The sequence below is a fragment of the Nansenia antarctica genome (genome assembly GCF_963989245.1).
Source record: "Nansenia antarctica genome assembly, chromosome: 8".
NCBI lineage: Eukaryota > Metazoa > Chordata > Actinopteri > Argentiniformes > Microstomatidae > Nansenia > Nansenia antarctica.
The window spans coordinates 28923977-28948468 of NC_137678.1; the positions used below are offsets into that span (position 1 = coordinate 28923977).

General features: G+C 41.7%; 1 protein-coding gene across 1 annotated transcript; it reads right to left on the reverse strand.

The window, feature by feature from the left end:
• Nucleotides 1–10630: 10630 nt before the first annotated feature.
• Nucleotides 10631–24487, reverse strand: LOC308163430 (small ubiquitin-related modifier 3-like; the record flags this gene model as incomplete). The annotated part of the gene is made up of 2 exons (XM_080537614.1): nt 10631–10796; nt 24369–24487. 2 exons carry the CDS (start codon nt 24485–24487, stop codon nt 10631–10633), a joined length of 285 nt encoding a protein of 94 aa, XP_080393740.1.
• Nucleotides 24488–24492: the final 5 nt, after the last annotated feature.

The following is a 24492-nucleotide window of genomic DNA, read 5'->3' on the forward strand; positions in this document are numbered from 1 at the left end:
AACAACCATGGGTGGATCTCGTGGATTAGAACCTTTTACCTCTTTACAAAAGTAATCACGGAGCTGTAAATACCTGAAAAAGTCTGTCCTATCCAACCCATATGTTTGACATAAATCATCAAAACAGGCAAGCTCCCGTTGCTTAACTATCTTGCATAAGAAGGTGATACCTAAACAGGCCCATCGCCTATATCTACCATCTTGTGATGCCGGCATAAAATCAGGATCATATGCCGGCCATCTAAGCAGTTTGATCTCTTTTTGGAGTTGGAAACGTTTAACCACTTCTACCCAGACCTTAAGTGATAAGTTAACCCATTGGCTCGTTGTCTGCAATAGTTCTTTTTCCCTGCCGGCACAGCCAAGCAACGCCTGCACGGGTGCATCTATTAGTGACAACTCTATAGTCTTCCACCTGGCTTCGTATGAAGGATTACACCAATATACAAGGGGTCTCAATTGTGCTGACAAATAATAATCCCTTAAAGGGGGGGGAGCTGGTCTTAAAAATCTAAAGATGAACGATTACTTAATGAAAGAAAAGAAAAATCTAAACAAAACCAAAAAACTAACAAAAACAAATCATTGAGTGGATGCTCTTCAAGTGTGGAGTCCTCTGAGCCTCCCCTCTAGGAGGCCCCCCCTCTAGGAGGCCCCCCCGGTCTGCTGTTGGAATACGTCGATAGTATCTTCATCCTCCATCTCCAGCTGCGCAGGTGTGTCCGTCTCATTGATGGGCTGTCCATCTAACCTAAACCTAATCTGTCTGATTGATAAACCCTGTCTTTCACAGTACGCCTTCATCAGTTTGCTGAAAAGCCACCCTACGCCTCTTTCTTTTTTTTATTTTCTTTTTTATACTTTTTATTTTTTCCACATTTTATGTACAACAAACATCAACAGCAGAAAAAGAAAAAACATACATACATACACAAGGTCATGGGGTCAGCAAATACAGCATATAAACATACAATCAGTACAAAGAATCGCCATCTTCATTGGCTAAATAATCGCACCATTTTTCCCATCGTTTTCCCCCCAACTCTTTCTGAAGCCTTAAAGAGAAGGTCATTTGTTCCATTAAATGCAAATGTTCAACTGTTTTAACAAAGAGACCGACAGTAGGACAGCTTTTCTGAAGCCAACATTTTGTGATGGCCTTTTTACCTGCCACCAGTAACATTTTTAGGAGGTAGGTATCATTTCTGCTTAGCTCATCAGGGATGAGTCCAAGATAAAAAGATGTAAAAGACATACTAATGCTAAACCCCAGGGTTCTTGAAATGATCTTTGCAACTTCCGTCCAAAATGTCTGGATAGGAGGACAAGACCAGAAAACATGTCCGTGATCAACCATGGTCTCTCCACATTCCCTCCAGCAACCAAGCTCAGTACCAGTTTGTTTAGACTTTTGTTTAGGGGTGATAAAAAAGCGAATTTAGTTTTTCCAAGAAAAGTCTCTCCAGGTTAGGGAGTTGGTGGAGGATGACTGTACCTCCCATGCATTCAACCACATGTCCTCTGATATTTCCAAGTCCAGGTCCTTTTCCCATCGCTGTCTCACATAGTCTGTCGTGACCTTATTCAATTACATAATGCCCTGATACAACCTACTTATGAGGCCTTTAGTGTTTCCTGAGTTATAAGCCTCAATAAAAATATTAACAACCATGGGTGGATCTCGTGGATTAGAACCTTTTACCTCTTTACAAAAGTAATCACGGAGCTGTAAATACCTGAAAAAGTCTGTCCTATCCAACCCATATGTTTGACATAAATCATCAAAACAGGCAAGCTCCCGTTGCTTAACTATCTTGCATAAGAAGGTGATACCTAAACAGGCCCATCGCCTATATCTACCATCTTGTGATGCCGGCATAAAATCAGGATCATATGCCGGCCATCTAAGCAGTTTGATCTCTTTTTGGAGTTGGAAACGTTTAACCACTTCTACCCAGACCTTAAGTGATAAGTTAACCCATTGGCTCGTTGTCTGCAATAGTTCTTTTTCCCTGCCGGCACAGCCAAGCAACGCCTGCACGGGTGCATCTATTAGTGACAACTCTATAGTCTTCCACCTGGCTTCGTATGAAGGATTACACCAATATACAAGGGGTCTCAATTGTGCTGACAAATAATAATCCCTTAAAGGGGGGGGAGCTGGTCTTAAAAATCTAAAGATGAACGATTACTTAATGAAAGAAAAAAAAAATCTAAACAAAACCAGAAAACTAACAAAAACAAATCATTGAGTGGATGCTCTTCAAGTGTGGAGTCCTCTGAGCCTCCCCTCTAGGAGGCCCCCCCTCTAGGAGGCCCCCCCGGTCTGCTGTTGGAATACGTCGATAGTATCTTCATCCTCCATCTCCAGCTGCGCAGGTGTGTCCGTCTCATTGATGGGCTGTCCATCTAACCTAAACCTAATCTGTCTGATTGATAAACCCTGTCTTTCACAGTACGCCTTCATCAGTTTGCTGAAAAGCCACCCTACGCCTCTTTCTTTTTTTTATTTTCTTTTTTATACTTTTTATTTTTTCCACATTTTATGTACAACAAACATCAACAGCAGAAAAAGAAAAAACATACATACATACACAAGGTCATGGGGTCAGCAAATACAGCATATAAACATACAATCAGTACAAAGAATCGCCATCTTCATTGGCTAAATAATCGCACCATTTTTCCCATCGTTTTCCCCCCAACTCTTTCTGAAGCCTTAAAGAGAAGGTCATTTGTTCCATTAAATGCAAATGTTCAACTGTTTTAACAAAGAGACCGACAGTAGGACAGCTTTTCTGAAGCCAACATTTTGTGATGGCCTTTTTACCTGCCACCAGTAACATTTTTAGGAGGTAGGTATCATTTCTGCTTAGCTCATCAGGGATGAGTCCAAGATAAAAAGATGTAAAAGACATACTAATGCTAAACCCCAGGGTTCTTGAAATGATCTTTGCAACTTCCGTCCAAAATGTCTGGATAGGAGGACAAGACCAGAAAACATGTCCGTGATCAACCATGGTCTCTCCACATTCCCTCCAGCAACCAAGCTCAGTACCAGTTTGTTTAGACTTTTGTTTAGGGGTGATAAAAAAGCGAATTAAGTTTTTCCAACAAAAGTCTCTCCAGGTTAGGGAGTTGGTGGAGGATGACTGTACCTCCCATGCATTCAACCACATGTCCTCTGATATTTCCAAGTCCAGGTCCTTTTCCCATCGTTGTCTCACATAGTCTGTCGTGACCTTATTCAATTACATAATGCCCTGATACAACCTACTTATGAGGCCTTTAGTGTTTCCTGAGTTATAAGCCTCAATAAAAATATTAACAACCATGGGTGGATCTCGTGGATTAGAACCTTTTACCTCTTTACAAAAGTAATCACGGAGCTGTAAATACCTGAAAAAGTCTGTCCTATCCAACCCATATGTTTGACATAAATCATCAAAACAGGCAAGCTCCCGTTGCTTAACTATCTTGCATAAGAAGGTGATACCTAAACAGGCCCATCGCCTGTATCTACCATCTTGTTATGCCCGCATAAAATCAGGATCATATGCCGGCCATCTAAGCAGTTTGATCTCTTTTTGGAGTTGGAAACGTTTAACCACTTCTACCCAGACCTTAAGTGATAAGTTAACCCATTGGCTCGTTGTCTGCAATAGTTCTTTTTCCCTGCCGGCACAGCCAAGCAACGCCTGCACGGGTGCATCTATTAGTGACAACTCTATAGTCTTCCACCTGGCTTCGTATGAAGGATTACACCAATATACAAGGGGTCTCAATTGTGCTGACAAATAATAATCCCTTAAAGGGGGGGGAGCTGGTCTTAAAAATCTAAAGATGAACGATTACTTAATGAAAGAAAAAAAAAATCTAAACAAAACCAGAAAACTAACAAAAACAAATCATTGAGTGGATGCTCTTCAAGTGTGGAGTCCTCTGAGCCTCCCCTCTAGGAGGCCCCCCCTCTAGGAGGCCCCCCCGGTCTGCTGTTGGAATACGTCGATAGTATCTTCATCCTCCATCTCCAGCTGCGCAGGTGTGTCCGTCTCATTGATGGGCTGTCCATCTAACCTAAACCTAATCTGTCTGATTGATAAACCCTGTCTTTCACAGTACGCCTTCATCAGTTTGCTGAAAAGCCACCCTACGCCTCTTTCTTTTTTTTATTTTCTTTTTTATACTTTTTATTTTTTCCACATGTTATGTACAACAAACATCAACAGCAGAAAAAGAAAAAACATACATACATACACAAGGTCATGGGGTCAGCAAATACAGCATATAAACATACAATCAGTACAAAGAATCGCCATCTTCATTGGCTAAATAATCGCACCATTTTTCCCATCGTTTTTCCCCCAACTCTTTCTGAAGCCTTAAAGAGAAGGTCATTTGTTCCATTAAATGCAAATGTTCAACTGTTTTAACAAAGAGACCGACAGTAGGACAGCTTTTCTGAAGCCAACATTTTGTGATGGCCTTTTTACCTGCCACCAGTAACATTTTTAGGAGGTAGGTATCATTTCTGCTTAGCTCATCAGGGATGAGTCCAAGATAAAAAGATGTAAAAGACATACTAATGCTAAACCCCAGGGTTCTTGAAATGATCTTTGCAACTTCCGTCCAAAATGTCTGGATAGGAGGACAAGACCAGAAAACATGTCCGTGATCAACCATGGTCTCTCCACATTCCCTCCAGCAACCAAGCTCAGTACCAGTTTGTTTAGACTTTTGTTTAGGGGTGATAAAAAAGCGAATTAAGTTTTTCCAACAAAAGTCTCTCCAGGTTAGGGAGTTGGTGGAGGATGACTGTACCTCCCATGCATTCAACCACATGTCCTCTGATATTTCCAAGTCCAGGTCCTTTTCCCATCGCTGTCTCACATAGTCTGTCGTGACCTTATTCAATGACATAATGCCCTGATACAACCTACTTATGAGGCCTTTAGTGTTTCCTGAGTTATAAGCCTCAATAAAAATATTAACAACCATGGGTGGATCTCGTGGATTAGAACCTTTTACCTCTTTACAAAAGTAATCACGGAGCTGTAAATACCTGAAAAAGTCTGTCCTATCCAACCCATATGTTTGACATAAATCATCAAAACAGGCAAGCTCCCGTTGCTTAACTATCTTGCATAAGAAGGTGATACCTAAACAGGCCCATCGCCTATATCTACCATCTTGTGATGCCGGCATAAAATCAGGATCATATGCCGGCCATCTAAGCAGTTTGATCTCTTTTTGGAGTTGGAAACGTTTAACCACTTCTACCCAGACCTTAAGTGATAAGTTAACCCATTGGCTCGTTGTCTGCAATAGTTCTTTTTCCCTGCCGGCACAGCCAAGCAACGCCTGCACGGGTGCATCTATTAGTGACAACTCTATAGTCTTCCACCTGGCTTCGTATGAAGGATTACACCAATATACAAGGGGTCTCAATTGTGCTGACAAATAATAATCCCTTAAAGGGGGGGGAGCTGGTCTTAAAAATCTAAAGATGAACGATTACTTAATGAAAGAAAAAAAAAATCTAAACAAAACCAGAAAACTAACAAAAACAAATCATTGAGTGGATGCTCTTCAAGTGTGGAGTCCTCTGAGCCTCCCCTCTAGGAGGCCCCCCCTCTAGGAGGCCCCCCCGGTCTGCTGTTGGAATACGTCGATAGTATCTTCATCCTCCATCTCCAGCTGCGCAGGTGTGTCCGTCTCATTGATGGGCTGTCCATCTAACCTAAACCTAATCTGTCTGATTGATAAACCCTGTCTTTCACAGTACGCCTTCATCAGTTTGCTGAAAAGCCACCCTACGCCTCTTTCTTTTTTTTATTTTCTTTTTTATACTTTTATTTTTTCCACATTTTATGTACAACAAACATCAACAGCAGAAAAAGAAAAAACATACATACATACACAAGGTCATGGGGTCAGCAAATACAGCATATAAACATACAATCAGTACAAAGAATCGCCATCTTCATTGGCTAAATAATCGCACAATTTTTCCCATCGTTTTCCCCCCAACTCTTTCTGAAGCCTTAAAGAGAAGGTCATTTGTTCCATTAAATGCAAATGTTCAACTGTTTTAACAAAGAGACCGACAGTAGGACAGCTTTTCTGAAGCCAACATTTTGTGATGGCCTTTTTACCTGCCACCAGTAACATTTTTAGGAGGTAGGTATCATTTCTGCTTAGCTCATCAGGGATGAGTCCAAGATAAAAAGATGTAAAAGACATACTAATGCTAAACCCCAGGGTTCTTGAAATGATCTTTGCAACTTCCGTCCAAAATGTCTGGATAGGAGGACAAGACCAGAAAACATGTCCGTGATCAACCATGGTCTCTCCACATTCCCTCCAGCAACCAAGCTCAGTACCAGTTTGTTTAGACTTTTGTTTAGGGGTGATAAAAAAGCGAATTAAGTTTTTCCAACAAAAGTCTCTCCAGGTTAGGGAGTTGGTGGAGGATGACTGTACCTCCCATGCATTCAACCACATGTCCTCTGATATTTCCAAGTCCAGGTCCTTTTCCCATCGCTGTCTCACATAGTCTGTCGTGACCTTATTCAATGACATAATGCCCTGATACAACCTACTTATGAGGCCTTTAGTGTTTCCTGAGTTATAAGCCTCAATAAAAATATTAACAACCATGGGTGGATCTCGTGGATTAGAACCTTTTACCTCTTTACAAAAGTAATCACGGAGCTGTAAATACCTGAAAAAGTCTGTCCTATCCAACCCATATGTTTGACATAAATCATCAAAACAGGCAAGCTCCCGTTGCTTAACTATCTTGCATAAGAAGGTGATACCTAAACAGGCCCATCGCCTATATCTACCATCTTGTGATGCCGGCATAAAATCAGGATCATATGCCGGCCATCTAAGCAGTTTGATCTCTTTTTGGAGTTGGAAACGTTTAACCACTTCTACCCAGACCTTAAGTGATAAGTTAACCCATTGGCTCGTTGTCTGCAATAGTTCTTTTTCCCTGCCGGCACAGCCAAGCAACGCCTGCACGGGTGCATCTATTAGTGACAACTCTATAGTCTTCCACCTGGCTTCGTATGAAGGATTACACCAATATACAAGGGGTCTCAATTGTGCTGACAAATAATAATCCCTTAAAGGGGGGGGAGCTGGTCTTAAAAATCTAAAGATGAACGATTACTTAATGAAAGAAAAAAAAAATCTAAACAAAACCAGAAAACTAACAAAAACAAATCATTGAGTGGATGCTCTTCAAGTGTGGAGTCCTCTGAGCCTCCCCTCTAGGAGGCCCCCCCTCTAGGAGGCCCCCCCGGTCTGCTGTTGGAATACGTCGATAGTATCTTCATCCTCCATCTCCAGCTGCGCAGGTGTGTCCGTCTCATTGATGGGCTGTCCATCTAACCTAAACCTAATCTGTCTGATTGATAAACCCTGTCTTTCACAGTACGCCTTCATCAGTTTGCTGAAAAGCCACCCTACGCCTCTTTCTTTTTTTTATTTTCTTTTTTATACTTTTATTTTTTCCACATTTTATGTACAACAAACATCAACAGCAGAAAAAGAAAAAACATACATACATACACAAGGTCATGGGGTCAGCAAATACAGCATATAAACATACAATCAGTACAAAGAATCGCCATCTTCATTGGCTAAATAATCGCACCATTTTTCCCATCGTTTTCCCCCCAACTCTTTCTGAAGCCTTAAAGAGAAGGTCATTTGTTCCATTAAATGCAAATGTTCAACTGTTTTAACAAAGAGACCGACAGTAGGACAGCTTTTCTGAAGCCAACATTTTGTGATGGCCTTTTTACCTGCCACCAGTAACATTTTTAGGAGGTAGGTATCATTTCTGCTTAGCTCATCAGGGATGAGTCCAAGATAAAAAGTTGTAAAAGACATACTAATGCTAAACCCCAGGGTTCTTGAAATGATCTTTGCAACTTCCGTCCAAAATGTCTGGATAGGAGGACAAGACCAGAAAACATGTCCGTGATCAACCATGGTCTCTCCACATTCCCTCCAGCAACCAAGCTCAGTACCAGTTTGTTTAGACTTTTGTTTAGGGGTGATAAAAAAGCGAATTAAGTTTTTCCAACAAAAGTCTCTCCAGGTTAGGGAGTTGGTGGAGGATGACTGTACCTCCCATGCATTCAACCACATGTCCTCTGATATTTCCAAGTCCAGGTCCTTTTCCCATCGCTGTCTCACATAGTCTGTCGTGACCTTATTCAATGACATAATGCCCTGATACAACCTACTTATGAGGCCTTTAGTGTTTCCTGAGTTATAAGCCTCAATAAAAATATTAACAACCATGGGTGGATCTCGTGGATTAGAACCTTTTACCTCTTTACAAAAGTAATCACGGAGCTGTAAATACCTGAAAAAGTCTGTCCTATCCAACCCATATGTTTGACATAAATCATCAAAACAGGCAAGCTCCCGTTGCTTAACTATCTTGCATAAGAAGGTGATACCTAAACAGGCCCATCGCCTATATCTACCATCTTGTGATGCCGGCATAAAATCAGGATCATATGCCGGCCATCTAAGCAGTTTGATCTCTTTTTGGAGTTGGAAACGTTTAACCACTTCTACCCAGACCTTAAGTGATAAGTTAACCCATTGGCTCGTTGTCTGCAATAGTTCTTTTTCCCTGCCGGCACAGCCAAGCAACGCCTGCACGGGTGCATCTATTAGTGACAACTCTATAGTCTTCCACCTGGCTTCGTATGAAGGATTACACCAATATACAAGGGGTCTCAATTGTGCTGACAAATAATAATCCCTTAAAGGGGGGGGGGGGAGCTGGTCTTAAAAATCTAAAGATGAACGATTACTTAATGAAAGAAAAGAAAAATCTAAACAAAACCAAAAAACGAACAAAAACAAATCATTGAGTGGATGCTCTTCAAGTGTGGAGTCCTCTGAGCCTCCCCTCTAGGAGGCCCCCCCTCTAGGAGGCCCCCCCGGTCTGCTGTTGGAATACGTCGATAGTATCTTCATCCTCCATCTCCAGCTGCGCAGGTGTGTCCGTCTCATTGATGGGCTGTCCATCTAACCTAAACCTAATCTGTCTGATTGATAAACCCTGTCTTTCACAGTACGCCTTCATCAGTTTGCTGAAAAGCCACCCTACGCCTCTTTCTTTTTTTTATTTTCTTTTTTATACTTTTTATTTTTTCCACATTTTATGTACAACAAACATCAACAGCAGAAAAAGAAAAAACATACATACATACACAAGGTCATGGGGTCAGCAAATACAGCATATAAACATACAATCAGTACAAAGAATCGCCATCTTCATTGGCTAAATAATCGCACCATTTTTCCCATCGTTTTCCCCCCAACTCTTTCTGAAGCCTTAAAGAGAAGGTCATTTGTTCCATTAAATGCAAATGTTCAACTGTTTTAACAAAGAGACCGACAGTAGGACAGCTTTTCTGAAGCCAACATTTTGTGATGGCCTTTTTACCTGCCACCAGTAACATTTTTAGGAGGTAGGTATCATTTCTGCTTAGCTCATCAGGGATGAGTCCAAGATAAAAAGATGTAAAAGACATACTAATGCTAAACCCCAGGGTTCTTGAAATGATCTTTGCAACTTCCGTCCAAAATGTCTGGATAGGAGGACAAGACCAGAAAACATGTCCGTGATCAACCATGGTCTCTCCACATTCCCTCCAGCAACCAAGCTCAGTACCAGTTTGTTTAGACTTTTGTTTAGGGGTGATAAAAAAGCGAATTAAGTTTTTCCAACAAAAGTCTCTCCAGGTTAGGGAGTTGGTGGAGGATGACTGTACCTCCCATGCATTCAACCACATGTCCTCTGATATTTCCAAGTCCAGGTCCTTTTCCCATCGCTGTCTCACATAGTCTGTCGTGACCTTATTCAATGACATAATGCCCTGATACAACCTACTTATGAGGCCTTTAGTGTTTCCTGAGTTATAAGCCTCAATAAAAATATTAACAACCATGGGTGGATCTCGTGGATTAGAACCTTTTACCTCTTTACAAAAGTAATCACGGAGCTGTAAATACCTGAAAAAGTCTGTCCTATCCAACCCATATGTTTGACATAAATCATCAAAACAGGCAAGCTCCCGTTGCTTAACTATCTTGCATAAGAAGGTGATACCTAAACAGGCCCATCGCCTATATCTACCATCTTGTGATGCCGGCATAAAATCAGGATCATATGCCGGCCATCTAAGCAGTTTGATCTCTTTTTGGAGTTGGAAACGTTTAACCACTTCTACCCAGACCTTAAGTGATAAGTTAACCCATTGGCTCGTTGTCTGCAATAGTTCTTTTTCCCTGCCGGCACAGCCAAGCAACGCCTGCACGGGTGCATCTATTAGTGACAACTCTATAGTCTTCCACCTGGCTTCGTATGAAGGATTACACCAATATACAAGGGGTCTCAATTGTGCTGACAAATAATAATCCCTTAAAGGGGGGGGGGGGGAGCTGGTCTTAAAAATCTAAAGATGAACGATTACTTAATGAAAGAAAAGAAAAATCTAAACAAAACCAAAAAACTAACAAAAACAAATCATTGAGTGGATGCTCTTCAAGTGTGGAGTCCTCTGAGCCTCCCCTCTAGGAGGCCCCCCCTCTAGGAGGCCCCCCCGGTCTGCTGTTGGAATACGTCGATAGTATCTTCATCCTCCATCTCCAGCTGCGCAGGTGTGTCCGTCTCATTGATGGGCTGTCCATCTAACCTAAACCTAATCTGTCTGATTGATAAACCCTGTCTTTCACAGTACGCCTTCATCAGTTTGCTGAAAAGCCACCCTACGCCTCTTTCTTTTTTTTATTTTCTTTTTTATACTTTTTATTTTTTCCACATTTTATGTACAACAAACATCAACAGCAGAAAAAGAAAAAACATACATACATACACAAGGTCATGGGGTCAGCAAATACAGCATATAAACATACAATCAGTACAAAGAATCGCCATCTTCATTGGCTAAATAATCGCACCATTTTTCCCATCGTTTTTCCCCCAACTCTTTCTGAAGCCTTAAAGAGAAGGTCATTTGTTCCATTAAATGCAAATGTTCAACTGTTTTAACAAAGAGACCGACAGTAGGACAGCTTTTCTGAAGCCAACATTTTGTGATGGCCTTTTTACCTGCCACCAGTAACATTTTTAGGAGGTAGGTATCATTTCTGCTTAGCTCATCAGGGATGAGTCCAAGATAAAAAGATGTAAAAGACATACTAATGCTAAACCCCAGGGTTCTTGAAATGATCTTTGCAACTTCCGTCCAAAATGTCTGGATAGGAGGACAAGACCAGAAAACATGTCCGTGATCAACCATGGTCTCTCCACATTCCCTCCAGCAACCAAGCTCAGTACCAGTTTGTTTAGACTTTTGTTTAGGGGTGATAAAAAAGCGAATTAAGTTTTTCCAAGAAAAGTCTCTCCAGGTTAGGGAGTTGGTGGAGGATGACTGTACCTCCCATGCATTCAACCACATGTCCTCTGATATTTCCAAGTCCAGGTCCTTTTCCCATCGCTGTCTCACATAGTCTGTCGTGACCTTATTCAATGACATAATGCCCTGATACAACCTACTTATGAGGCCTTTAGTGTTTCCTGAGTTATAAGCCTCAATAAAAATATTAACAACCATGGGTGGATCTCGTGGATTAGAACCTTTTACCTCTTTACAAAAGTAATCACGGAGCTGTAAATACCTGAAAAAGTCTGTCCTATCCAACCCATATGTTTGACATAAATCATCAAAACAGGCAAGCTCCCGTTGCTTAACTATCTTGCATAAGAAGGTGATACCTAAACAGGCCCATCGCCTATATCTACCATCTTGTGATGCCGGCATAAAATCAGGATCATATGCCGGCCATCTAAGCAGTTTGATCTCTTTTTGGAGTTGGAAACGTTTAACCACTTCTACCCAGACCTTAAGTGATAAGTTAACCCATTGGCTCGTTGTCTGCAATAGTTCTTTTTCCCTGCCGGCACAGCCAAGCAACGCCTGCACGGGTGCATCTATTAGTGACAACTCTATAGTCTTCCACCTGGCTTCGTATGAAGGATTACACCAATATACAAGGGGTCTCAATTGTGCTGACAAATAATAATCCCTTAAAGGGGGGGGAGCTGGTCTTAAAAATCTAAAGATGAACGATTACTTAATGAAAGAAAAAAAAAATCTAAACAAAACCAGAAAACTAACAAAAACAAATCATTGAGTGGATGCTCTTCAAGTGTGGAGTCCTCTGAGCCTCCCCTCTAGGAGGCCCCCCCTCTAGGAGGCCCCCCCGGTCTGCTGTTGGAATACGTCGATAGTATCTTCATCCTCCATCTCCAGCTGCGCAGGTGTGTCCGTCTCATTGATGGGCTGTCCATCTAACCTAAACCTAATCTGTCTGATTGATAAACCCTGTCTTTCACAGTACGCCTTCATCAGTTTGCTGAAAAGCCACCCTACGCCTCTTTCTTTTTTTTATTTTCTTTTTTATACTTTTTATTTTTTCCACATTTTATGTACAACAAACATCGACAGCAGAAAAAGAAAAAACATACATACATACACAAGGTCATGGGGTCAGCAAATACAGCATATAAACATACAATCAGTACAAAGAATCGCCATCTTCATTGGCTAAATAATCGCACCATTTTTCCCATCGTTTTCCCCCCAACTCTTTCTGAAGCCTTAAAGAGAAGGTCATTTGTTCCATTAAATGCAAATGTTCAACTGTTTTAACAAAGAGACCGACAGTAGGACAGCTTTTCTGAAGCCAACATTTTGTGATGGCCTTTTTACCTGCCACCAGTAACATTTTTAGGAGGTAGGTATCATTTCTGCTTAGCTCATCAGGGATGAGTCCAAGATAAAAAGATGTAAAAGACATACTAATGCTAAACCCCAGGGTTCTTGAAATGATCTTTGCAACTTCCGTCCAAAATGTCTGGATAGGAGGACAAGACCAGAAAACATGTCCGTGATCAACCATGGTCTCTCCACATTCCCTCCAGCAACCAAGCTCAGTACCAGTTTGTTTAGACTTTTGTTTAGGGGTGATAAAAAAGCGAATTAAGTTTTTCCAACAAAAGTCTCTCCAGGTTAGGGAGTTGGTGGAGGATGACTGTACCTCCCATGCATTCAACCACATGTCCTCTGATATTTCCAAGTCCAGGTCCTTTTCCCATCGCTGTCTCACATAGTCTGTCGTGACCTTATTCAATGACATAATGCCCTGATACAACCTACTTATGAGGCCTTTAGTGTTTCCTGAGTTATAAGCCTCAATAAAAATATTAACAACCATGGGTGGATCTCGTGGATTAGAACCTTTTACCTCTTTACAAAAGTAATCACGGAGCTGTAAATACCTGAAAAAGTCTGTCCTATCCAACCCATATGTTTGACATAAATCATCAAAACAGGCAAGCTCCCGTTGCTTAACTATCTTGCATAAGAAGGTGATACCTAAACAGGCCCATCGCCTATATCTACCATCTTGTGATGCCGGCATAAAATCAGGATCATATGCCGGCCATCTAAGCAGTTTGATCTCTTTTTGGAGTTGGAAACGTTTAACCACTTCTACCCAGACCTTAAGTGATAAGTTAACCCATTGGCTCGTTGTCTGCAATAGTTCTTTTTCCCTGCCGGCACAGCCAAGCAACGCCTGCACGGGTGCATCTATTAGTGACAACTCTATAGTCTTCCACCTGGCTTCGTATGAAGGATTACACCAATATACAAGGGGTCTCAATTGTGCTGACAAATAATAATCCCTTAAAGGGGGGGGGGGGGGGGGGGGCTGGTCTTAAAAATCTAAAGATGAACGATTACTTAATGCAAGAAAAAAAAAATCTAAACAAAAACAAAAAACTAACAAAAACAAATCATTGAGTGGATGCTCTTCAAGTGTGGAGTCCTCTGAGCCTCCCCTCTAGGAGGCCCCCCCTCTAGGAGGCCCCCCCGGTCTGCTGTTGGAATACGTCGATAGTATCTTCATCCTCCATCTCCAGCTGCGCAGGTGTGTCCGTCTCATTGATGGGCTGTCCATCTAACCTAAACCTAATCTGTCTGATTGATAAACCCTGTCTTTCACAGTACGCCTTCATCAGTTTGCTGAAAAGCCACCCTACGCCTCTTTCTTTCTTTTCTTTTCTTTTTTATACTTTTTATTTTTTTCACATTTTATGTACAACAAACATCAACAGCAGAAAAAGAAAAAACATACATACATACACAAGGTCATGGGGTCAGCAAATACAGCATATAAACATACAATCAGTACAAAGAATCGCCATCTTCATTGGCTAAATAATCGCACCATTTTTCCCATCGTTTTTCCCCCAACTCTTTCTGAAGCCTTAAAGAGAAGGTCATTTGTTCCATTAAATGCAAATGTTCAACTGTTTTAACAAAGAGACCGACAGTAGGACAGCTTTTCTGAAGCCAACATTTTGCGATGGCCTTTTTACCTGCCACCAGTAACATTTTTAGGAGGTAGGTATCATTTCTGCTTAGCTCATCAGGGATGAGTCCAAGATAAAAAGATGTAAAAGACATACTAATGCTAAACCCCAGGGTTCTTGAAATGATCTTTGCAACTTCCGTCCAAAATGTCTGGATAGGAGGACAAGACCAGAAAACATGTCCGTGATCAACCATGGTCTCTCCACATTCCCTCCAGCAACCAAGCTCAGTACCAGTTTGTTTAGACTTTTGTTTAGGGGTGATAAAAAAGCGAATTAAGTTTTTCCAACAAAAGTCTCTCCAGGTTAGGGAGTTGGTGGAGGATGACTGTACCTCCCATGCATTCAACCACATGTCCTCTGATATTTCCAAGTCCAGGTCCTTTTCCCATCGCTGTCTCACATAGTCTGTCGTGACCTTATTCAATGACATAATGCCCTGATACAAGCTACTTATGAGGCCTTTAGTGTTTCCTGAGTTATAAGCCTCAATAAAAATATTAACAACCATGGGTGGATCTCGTGGATTAGAACCTTTTACCTCTTTACAAAAGTAATCACGGAGCTGTAAATACCTGAAAAAGTCTGTCCTATCCAACCCATATGTTTGACATAAATCATCAAAACAGGCAAGCTCCCGTTGCTTAACTATCTTGTATAAGGAGGTGATACCTAAACAGGCCCATCGCCTATATCTACCATCTTGTGATGCCGGCATAAAATCAGGATCATATGCCGGCCATCTAAGCAGTTTGATCTCTTTTTGGAGTTGGAAACGTTTAACCACTTCTACCCAGACCTTAAGTGATAAGTTAACCCATTGGCTCGTTGTCTGCAATAGTTATTTTTCCCTGCCGGCACAGCCAAGCAACGCCTGCACGTGTGCATCTATTAGTGACAACTCTATAGTCTTCCACCTGGCTTCGTATGAAGGATTACACCAATATACAAGGGGTCTCAATTGTGCAGACAAATAATAATCCCTTAAAGATGGGAGGGCCATGCCCCCACTCCCCCGCGGCAGCAGAAGAGTGGAAAATCTCACCCTAGGTCTCTTTTTATCCCAAATGAATCGTGAAATATGTTTGTTCCATTCTCTAAATTGTTTCAGAGGGATTTCTACTGGGAGTGATATGAAAAGATACAGTAATCTAGGGAGAATATTCATTTTGACTGTCCTGATTCTGCCGCCAAAGTCAAGAGGGAGCAGGGCCCACCCACGAAGATCACTATATATCTTTTTACTAATAGAATTATAGTTAATATCAAAAAGCTGTGACAGATCTTTGTGTAAGTTTACTCCCAAGTATCTGATATGTGACAAGTCCCAACAAAGATTATACTTTGCAGAGAGTTCCAGTGAGGGGGTATAATTGAATGTCATGACCTGAGTTTTATGCACGTTGAGCCTATACCCCGAATACTCCCCATACGTGTCCAACATATTCATCAACAGGGGCAGCCCCGAACCTGGATCCTTGATTGTGACTAGCACATCATCCGCGTATAGACCTATCTTGTACTCCATATCCCCTATAGGTATACCCTTCAGTCCCGTCTCCTGTCGTATTGCCTGAGCCAGAGGTTCAATGAATAAGCTAAAGAGACTGGGACTGGCCGGACAGCCCTGCCTACAGCCCCGTTGCAGAGTTATAGAGTTAGAAAGACTACCATTGACCTTTATCCTTGCAGTAGGAGAAGAGTAAAGTACTTGAATACAGCGTATAAAATCGTCACTAAAGCCAAATCTGTTCATTACTAAGTATAACAATTCCCACCCTACTGAATCAAAACTTTTTCAGCGTCCAAACTAAGAATAACGGCACTAACTTTTTCCTTATTAATCTTCTCAATCTCATGCAGAGCTCTCCTTATATTATCCTGGGCTTGTCTGTTCTTTATGAATCCTGTCTGATCTTCATCTATTAACAGAGGCATTGCTGTTTCCATCCTCTTCGTTAAAATGGTAGCATAAAGCTTGTAGTCGCCGTTTAAAACACTGATGGGCCTATATCCTTTACAATCCATCTTATCCTTCCCTTCCTTAGGTATAACTGATATGAAGGCCTCCCTCCAAGAAGGGGGCGGGGAGCCTCCCTTAAGAACATGGTTAAAGCATGTCTCTAACAAGGGGAGTAGGTGTTCTCTCATAGACTTGTACCACTCTGGGGGGAACCCATCTGTGCCAGGTGACTTATTAGTGTTCAGACTTGAGATAGCTTTATCTATTTCCTCTTTTGTTATTGGTGAGATAAGTTTAGAATTAATTTCTTTTCCAATAGTCGGGAGGTCTAAATTATTCAGAAATTCAACTATTGTTTGTCTATCAGCCTGATCCGACTGGGAATATAAAGATTTATAATAAGTTTCAAATGCTTTTTGTATACCTTCCAGACTACTGGTAACCTTATTCGTAACAGGGTGTCTGATCTTATGAATAGTGTTTTCTGCCTGTTGTTTTTTAAGCCGCCAAGCCAGCAATTTTGCTGCTTTGGGCCCTGCCTCATAATATCTTTGTTTCATAAACCTTATGTTTTTCTCTACTTCCTCACTAAGTATTTTATCGATTTCCTGCTTGACAGCCCTAATCTGGTGTATTGTAGAGCGCTCTTTGTTAACCACATGCGTTTGTTCCAGGTCTCTCAATTTATCCTGCAGGTCTGATAATCTTTTATTTTTTTACTTTTTCAACATAGCCATCCTGGCTATTATCTTCCCCCTGAGGACTGCTTTGGCTGCATCCCACAATATACCAGGGTTCACTTCCCCATTATCGTTGTCCTGTAAGTATGTCCCTAGATCTGTCTCCATGGAGGTTCTAAAGGTGGGATCATTTAACATACCCGTATTTAGCCGCCACAGTGTCTTCCTCTGTCTACCATCTAAATGTAAAGTTAGATAGACCCCAGAGTGATCTGAGAGGTCCCTCTGGCCTATTCTACAGTCTGTCAACCTGTGCAGATCCCTATTATACATAAACACATAGTCTAGTCTTGAATAAGCTGTGTGTCGTGCAGAGTAATAAGTGTATCCTGGGGTGGACCCATGTTTAGAGCGCCATACATCAGCTAATCCCAGGTCGTTAAGTACCTCGTTTATTCGTTTTTCAGTAGAAGTCCGCTTTCTTTTCTTATTAGTCGTGTCTAACAAAGGGTTAAGAAGTATATTAAAGTCTCCGGCACAGATAAGGGTCCCGCGAGTCTCTGATACGATCAAATCAAATACCTTTCTAAAAAACGATAAATCACTACCCGGGGGGGCGTAAACATTAAACAATGTCACCTCTTTCTCATCTATTTTCCCCTTTATCATAACAAACCTGCCCTCCCTATCATTTAGTTCCGATATGAGTTCAAACCGAACTGAATTTGAAATCAATATAGCAACGCCCCTTTTTTCCCCATTTTTATATGATGAAAAAAAAGTGTTCCTAAACCCCATTTTCTTTAGTTTTTCATGTTCAGTGACAGAAAGGTGAGTTTCCTGCCAAAACACTATATTTACTCTCTCCCTTTTTATTTTGGCTATCATCTTACTTCTTTTGATTGGACTATTTAAGCCATTTCCATTCAATGAAAGTATGTTATAATGTTGATAATGCATTACGTTGTGTCAAACCTTGCTCTTGTAACATCCCTGACCTCGAAAAATGAACAATGAAATAAAATACACAAAAATAGTACTGAATAATGAACAATGTACAATGAAATACACAAACATAGTACTGAAAAATGAACAATGAACAATGAAATACACAAAAATAGTACTGAACACTGAACTGGACTTCCAAAGGAAAAGGTGACATATCACCTTTGGTAATGAGGGGTGCTGGCCACTAAGTGGGGCCCCTCTGTTGCAAAAATAAAAAATAAAAAAGATGTGGCTCTTGGTCAATGACCGAATAGGCTGAAGGAAAAAAAAGAGTCTAGTGACTGTCTATGAACTGTCGGTGTCAGCCTATGTTAACATCGGTTGTTTCCCACGGTAGAAGTCGAGTCAGCGTTTCCTCCGTTATGCCCTTGTCCTTGGTCCCGCGAACAGCTCCGTCCAAGATGAATCCCCGTCTCCGCAGGTCCTCTGCTGCTTGTGTCGCGCTGTTATACATGACGGTGCCTGTATCAAAAAAGACACGCATTCTAGCCAGCGGGGTCTGGAAGCGTATTCCCCTCTCCTTAAGCGCCTTCTTGATGGGTATATATTCCTTCCTTTTGTTCTGCACGTCCGTCGCATAATCATGGTCGAAAAAAACACGTTTGTTTTGGTAAGTGGGTTGCTTTTTCCAGGCGGTATAGAGGACCTTTTCTTTCACTGTAAACTGGAGGAACTTGATGACCATGGATTGCGGTGGAGCTCCTCCGGGTGGTCTGGGCGCCAAGGCACGGTGGGCACGCTCTATCCCCAGGTCACAGTCAAGATCACCTCCCAATTCTGACTTTATCAGTTTTTCAACAAACGCTGCTACGGAGGTACCCTCCGAGTCCTCTGGGATGCCGTAGATCCTGATGTTGTTGCGTCTAGACCTCCCTTCCAAGTCAGTTCTGCATCTGGCTAGCTGACAATAAACTATCAATACACCTAGGTAAAACTGAAACCATCCTATACGGATCCCCAACTAAACTCAGAAAGGCTGTAAATTACAATATAAAAGTGGGTAACATTACTATCACAAGAAAAGAGGATATTACATACCTGGGCTCCATCTTAGAGGCAAATCTTTCCGGAGATAAAATGGCAGCAAAAGTAATCAAAAAAGTTAACCATAGAACTAGATTCTTGTACAGGATATCCTCACTTGTCAGTAAAAACACACTGAGGACCCTATCAGGAGCTCTCATTCAATGTCACTTCGACTATGCCGTAACATCATGGTACTATAGAACCACAAAGGCCCTAAAAACAAGACTCCAGACAGCCCAAAATAAACTGGTTAGGCTTCTGCTAGGCCTCAACCCTAGGACACATCTAACCGCTGCTCATTTTTTGAGCCTTGATTGGCTACGAGTAGTTGACAGAGTGCAGCAGCTTGCACTGGGCCTGGTCTTCAAGATACGCTACACCACAAAGACACCCAAGTACCTGTCAACATACTTCCAAAAAGTGAACAACGTCCACACATACAATACCAGAGGAAGCTCCACGAACCACGTTCAACCGCGTTGCACCACAAACAAGGGGTTAAACTCGTTTGCAAACTATGCAGTAAAAATGTGGAACGCCCTTCCTATAATCTTAAAGGAGTGCAAAACACTGCCCACCTTCAAAACCACTCTCAAAAAACATTTACAGGAGGCTGCAATCCGTAACTGGACCCTCTAAATCAAAAATCAAATTAAAAGACTACACCCCCACCTGGACTACCCTCTATATATTCTTGTTGTTTTGTCTCCCACCCCCCCCCCCCCCCCCCCCCCCACCCGAAATACCCTCTGCACATACTAGTTGTTTTGTCCCACCCCCTTACCTGGTCTACACTGAGCAAACGCAATGTTATTATGTCGCCCGCCCCCCCCCCCCCCCCCGCCTAAATCTACTGGTGTTTTTGTACCCCCCCCCCACCATGACCACACACTGTACATACTTGTTGTTTTGTCCCCCCGCCCGAACTACCCATTGTACATATTATATGTCTGTCCCCCTGCCCGAACTACCCACTGTACATACTTTGTGTTTTGTCCCCCACCTGTGGTGTATGTCCCCACCTGTCCTACCCGCTGTACATACCTTATGTTTTGTTGTATTGTTCTTCCCATGTTGGATGTATGTTTATCTTGTAGATAGTACTAGTTATTTGTCTGTATTATCTTGTAGATAGTACTAGTTTTTTTGTCTGTCTTACATGTAACGATGAACTGAGAATCAAGGACCCCAATTGAAATAAGCCAGTGGCTTTCTTGGGTTTTTATCCTGTTAGTTGACCTTGTATGTAATATGTACTTTCATGTACCTACTTCTGCAAATCTTCTAATAAAGTTTTCAATCAATCAATCAAAGACACTTTATCTTGCAACGCCCGCTGATTACCAAGTAACTGGGTGAGGGCATCCTTGACACCGATGTCCCACCGCTCCATTTCAGCCACACCGTCCTCCATCTGCCCCACGCGCTCCTCCGCCCCCTCCACTCGGCCTATCACGTCTTGGATTTGCTGGTTCACTCCTGTCGTGAGTTCATCCATTTGTTTCTTAACACTAGAACAGCCGTGAGGTGTTAAACAGCACCAGTGAGTACAAAAAAAATTCTACCTTTGCACTCGATCACATTTCAGGACCCTCCTTTCATGACTTTTCCTAGATATGTGCGTTCTACCACCCAGCATTTTTACATTTTCAAAATCGAGTTAGTATAAAGCGTTTTAGCAGTATTTCTGTGTGTGTCTGTGTATTTGTGGCTGCCATCTTTTTCTCCAAGCCTGCAATTCTCTTTTATATCAGCAGAGGTAGCAAGGGGGCACACACTGTGCTCAAATTCAGGCTTCAGTGCTGAATGAGACACAGTGCATAAGACTGATATTTGTGTTTATATATAGGCTACAATAACAATCAAAATAAGATATGTATATGTGCAGACAGTTATGAAAATGATAAACTGTACAGTATGTCTCCCAATCAATGTTCGTTCAGACAATACAACCAAAGGCGTAAAAATACTGATGTTCTCATAATGTAATTATAGATATAGCTAAATTAGACTGTAGACTGCTATGGAGGTATATTGAAACCAATATATAGATTATATATATAGATTATATATACAACCTGATTGGATTAAATAAGATTCTGTTGTGATTGTGTTGACATTGTTGTGATTGCAAAATAAATCTTGGTTATGTAATGTGTAAAGAACATGATGACACGAATGCCTATTATGATGATATGCAAAAGGGACAATCTGTCTATGAATCTTGAACAATCACCGGTTGAATATGCTAATATAGGAACAGTGCTACAGCGAGACTGTAACTGTCATTGTTTGAAGGAATGAATGAATGGTCTTTATTTGTCATTGATATAGTACAGGTACCAAACAACGAAATTTGGCTCCCCTGGTGCTAGGAAACTAGGTGCTAGGAACTGGTGCTATAACTGTGTTCATGTTATAATGTTTAGTGAACGAACAATTGTTGGGTGTTTGCCACAAATCGGAATTATCTTGCCGTGAAATGTGTACATCAAATAACATGATGTCGGCGATCTACTAGAACTGCGGGACGACTGCAATGTAGGCTACAACAAGGTTGTACATAGATATACGCAGATTCATATTTGGATAGTTGATTTTGGCACCATTGTATAGTAGCCAATTGCAGAGAGTATACATTATTTTGTTTGTTTACTGCACATTATAAATGAAATGATGTGTATTAATTATTTTGTTTGTTTGAATCCTCACTGTGTTCATGTGTCTGCTGATGTTAGGGCCGGCGTGAAGTTCACGACAAATAAACAGACTTTGTGAAGCTCATAACTATGATAACACAATATTGCAATATTTATTACTATTCTTTTTTAATAATGATAATCAACTTTCATTCATTAGTAAAGCTCCCGCAGTCTCAATCAATCTCCTCTCCATATATAGCATTTAATCTGTTCCATAGTTCGTTCTCAGATGACTCAAGCTTCATATCAGATTGCTCTAATAATTTCCCCACTTCTCTGCTTATAGGAACTTTATGCATTTTAGAGAAACATGCAGAGCATGTATTTGACAAAGAAACGTGTAGGCTAAGAACTAGTTTCTAAAGTGAGTTACAATCACTTGATGGTTGATACACGGGGGAGGGTAATCTTATTGATCGTTTCCCATTAGCAAACAATAGCTGCCAATTCATGAGCGAGCCAAGCGGGTTTCAAAGCTGCCAAGCGGGTTTCAAAGCTGCCAAGCAGGTTTCAACGCTTACAAGCTTACAGCCGTCGATTGTCTGCTGATGTTACGGGCACGGCCGGCGTGAAGTTCACGACAAATAAACAGACGTTATCACTGTGAAGCTCATAACTATGATAACACAATATTGCAATATTTATTACTATTATTTTTGTATAATAATAATCAACCATCATTCGTTAGTAATGAAAACTCCCGCAGTTCCGATCAATCTCCTCTCCACTTTACACATTACATAACCAAGATCTCTTTCATGTATTTTCTTTTCTTTTTCTCAATTAGTAGTCTCCTAATCTCGCTACAGTTTGAGCGAGACTGTAACTGTCATTGTTTGAAGGAATGAATGAATGGTCTTTATTTGTCATTGATATAGTACAGGTACCAAACAACGAAATTTGGGAGGGGGGGCTCCCCTGGTGCTAGGAAACTAGGTGCTAGGAACTGGTGCTATAACTGTGTTCATGTTATAATGTTTAGTGAACGAACAATTGTTGGGTGTTTGCCACAAATCGGAATTATCTTGCCGTGAAATGTGTACATCAAATAACATGATGTCGGCGATCTACTAGAACTGCGGGACGACTGCAATGTAGGCTACCATATCATACCGTTTTATATTGAAAAATATGATGGTAAATAAATACATGTGGGACCGATGTATGATGGCAGAGGTGTGGTGTGTATCAGTCAGTCTTGTTCCAGCGATAAGGCATGCGCTCTGCGCTGCGGGCAGTGGGGCTCTCCGATCAATGAACAAAGAGATCACGTTTCCCCCGTGGTGTGTTGCGTGTTCACGCTTCTTGCGTGACATCGCCCTCCAGCGATCTTTGTGCGTCAGTACACTCTTCTCTATGTTAAACTATCATAGTGCTGAAGAACACCTCATCGCGATTGAATAAGGTCGCGATCCGCGGCGCTCCCAGTGACCTCACTAATGTCCTCTCGGAAATCCGTGTGGAATTCGGAAAAGTCCTTTTTCAATTCAGCTTGCCAAGTTGTCATACCCGCATTCACGACTTCGCTCACCACTTTACGAATCGAGTCCAGCGTTTCGTTCTCTCTCAAGCCTCCATCTTGTTCCGTCGGGGTAACGTTAGCTCTGTTGCTAGCTGCTCCGTCTTTCTCAGTTACTCTCTCAGATGGCTTTCGAAGCCCAGTACCCTTTCTCTTATATTTGTCCCCCTCCATCATTACGTTGATATATATCAATTCGAGTGCATAAAATATCTTGAATTAGGGGTAATTTAAGGCTGACACCGGAGCTCTGTTATCAGGCTGCCATCTCTGTTCGCGCGCCAAGTCCACGCCTCTTTCTTTGATGGACTTTATTGACAAGGTTTAGCTTGATGTTAGAGAGAGAACATCACAGTAAAAAAACATTGCTTTGTGTAAATCTGAACATGGATGTTGAATGATGAATGGAGAACAAACATAACGTCTCGGTCTCTCTCTGGCAAAAAAAGCCTGGTATTTACAAACAAGCAACATTTCATTAAAACTCTTTAAAACGATATGTTTTATAAAATGGAGGCAATCAAGGTGAATGTATTGTATTGATGAGATTAACGACTGTAGTATCTACATTGTTTTACCACAAGCAGAGGAAAAGCAGGATCAACTGGTGAAGAACATCACTAATTAACGCTAATTAACACTAACACCTCCAGTCAGCGATGACCTGCTCGGGTATTGTACAATGCTAACGTAAGCATTAGCATTAGCCGTGTTCGCTAGTTAACGTCGACCTGTTTGTTCCTGCTCTCTGCTCTGACGGCCTTGAAGGCCTTGGGACGCGTTGGAGTCGCTCTGGATCTGGGTCGTCCTAGAGACGGCCGACACGCCGTCCACGAACTTGGTCTTGAATAGGACGTTGGCGTTGGTGAACATTCCGTCCTTCAGGGAGACCACCACGAACTGCGAGTGTGTGAAGTGTGTGCGCAGCATCTGTCCGATGTTCTGTGTGTGAGAGAGGTCCAGCGCCGCGTCCACCTCATCCAGGATGTAGATTGGGGTGTGCCTTTTGATTTTGAACTTGACAACCGAGCCATCTTGACCGGCGACTTTGAGGTTGATTGGGTCATTCTCGGTCTTGACACCTTCCTTCGGCTTCTCTTCAGACATGACGT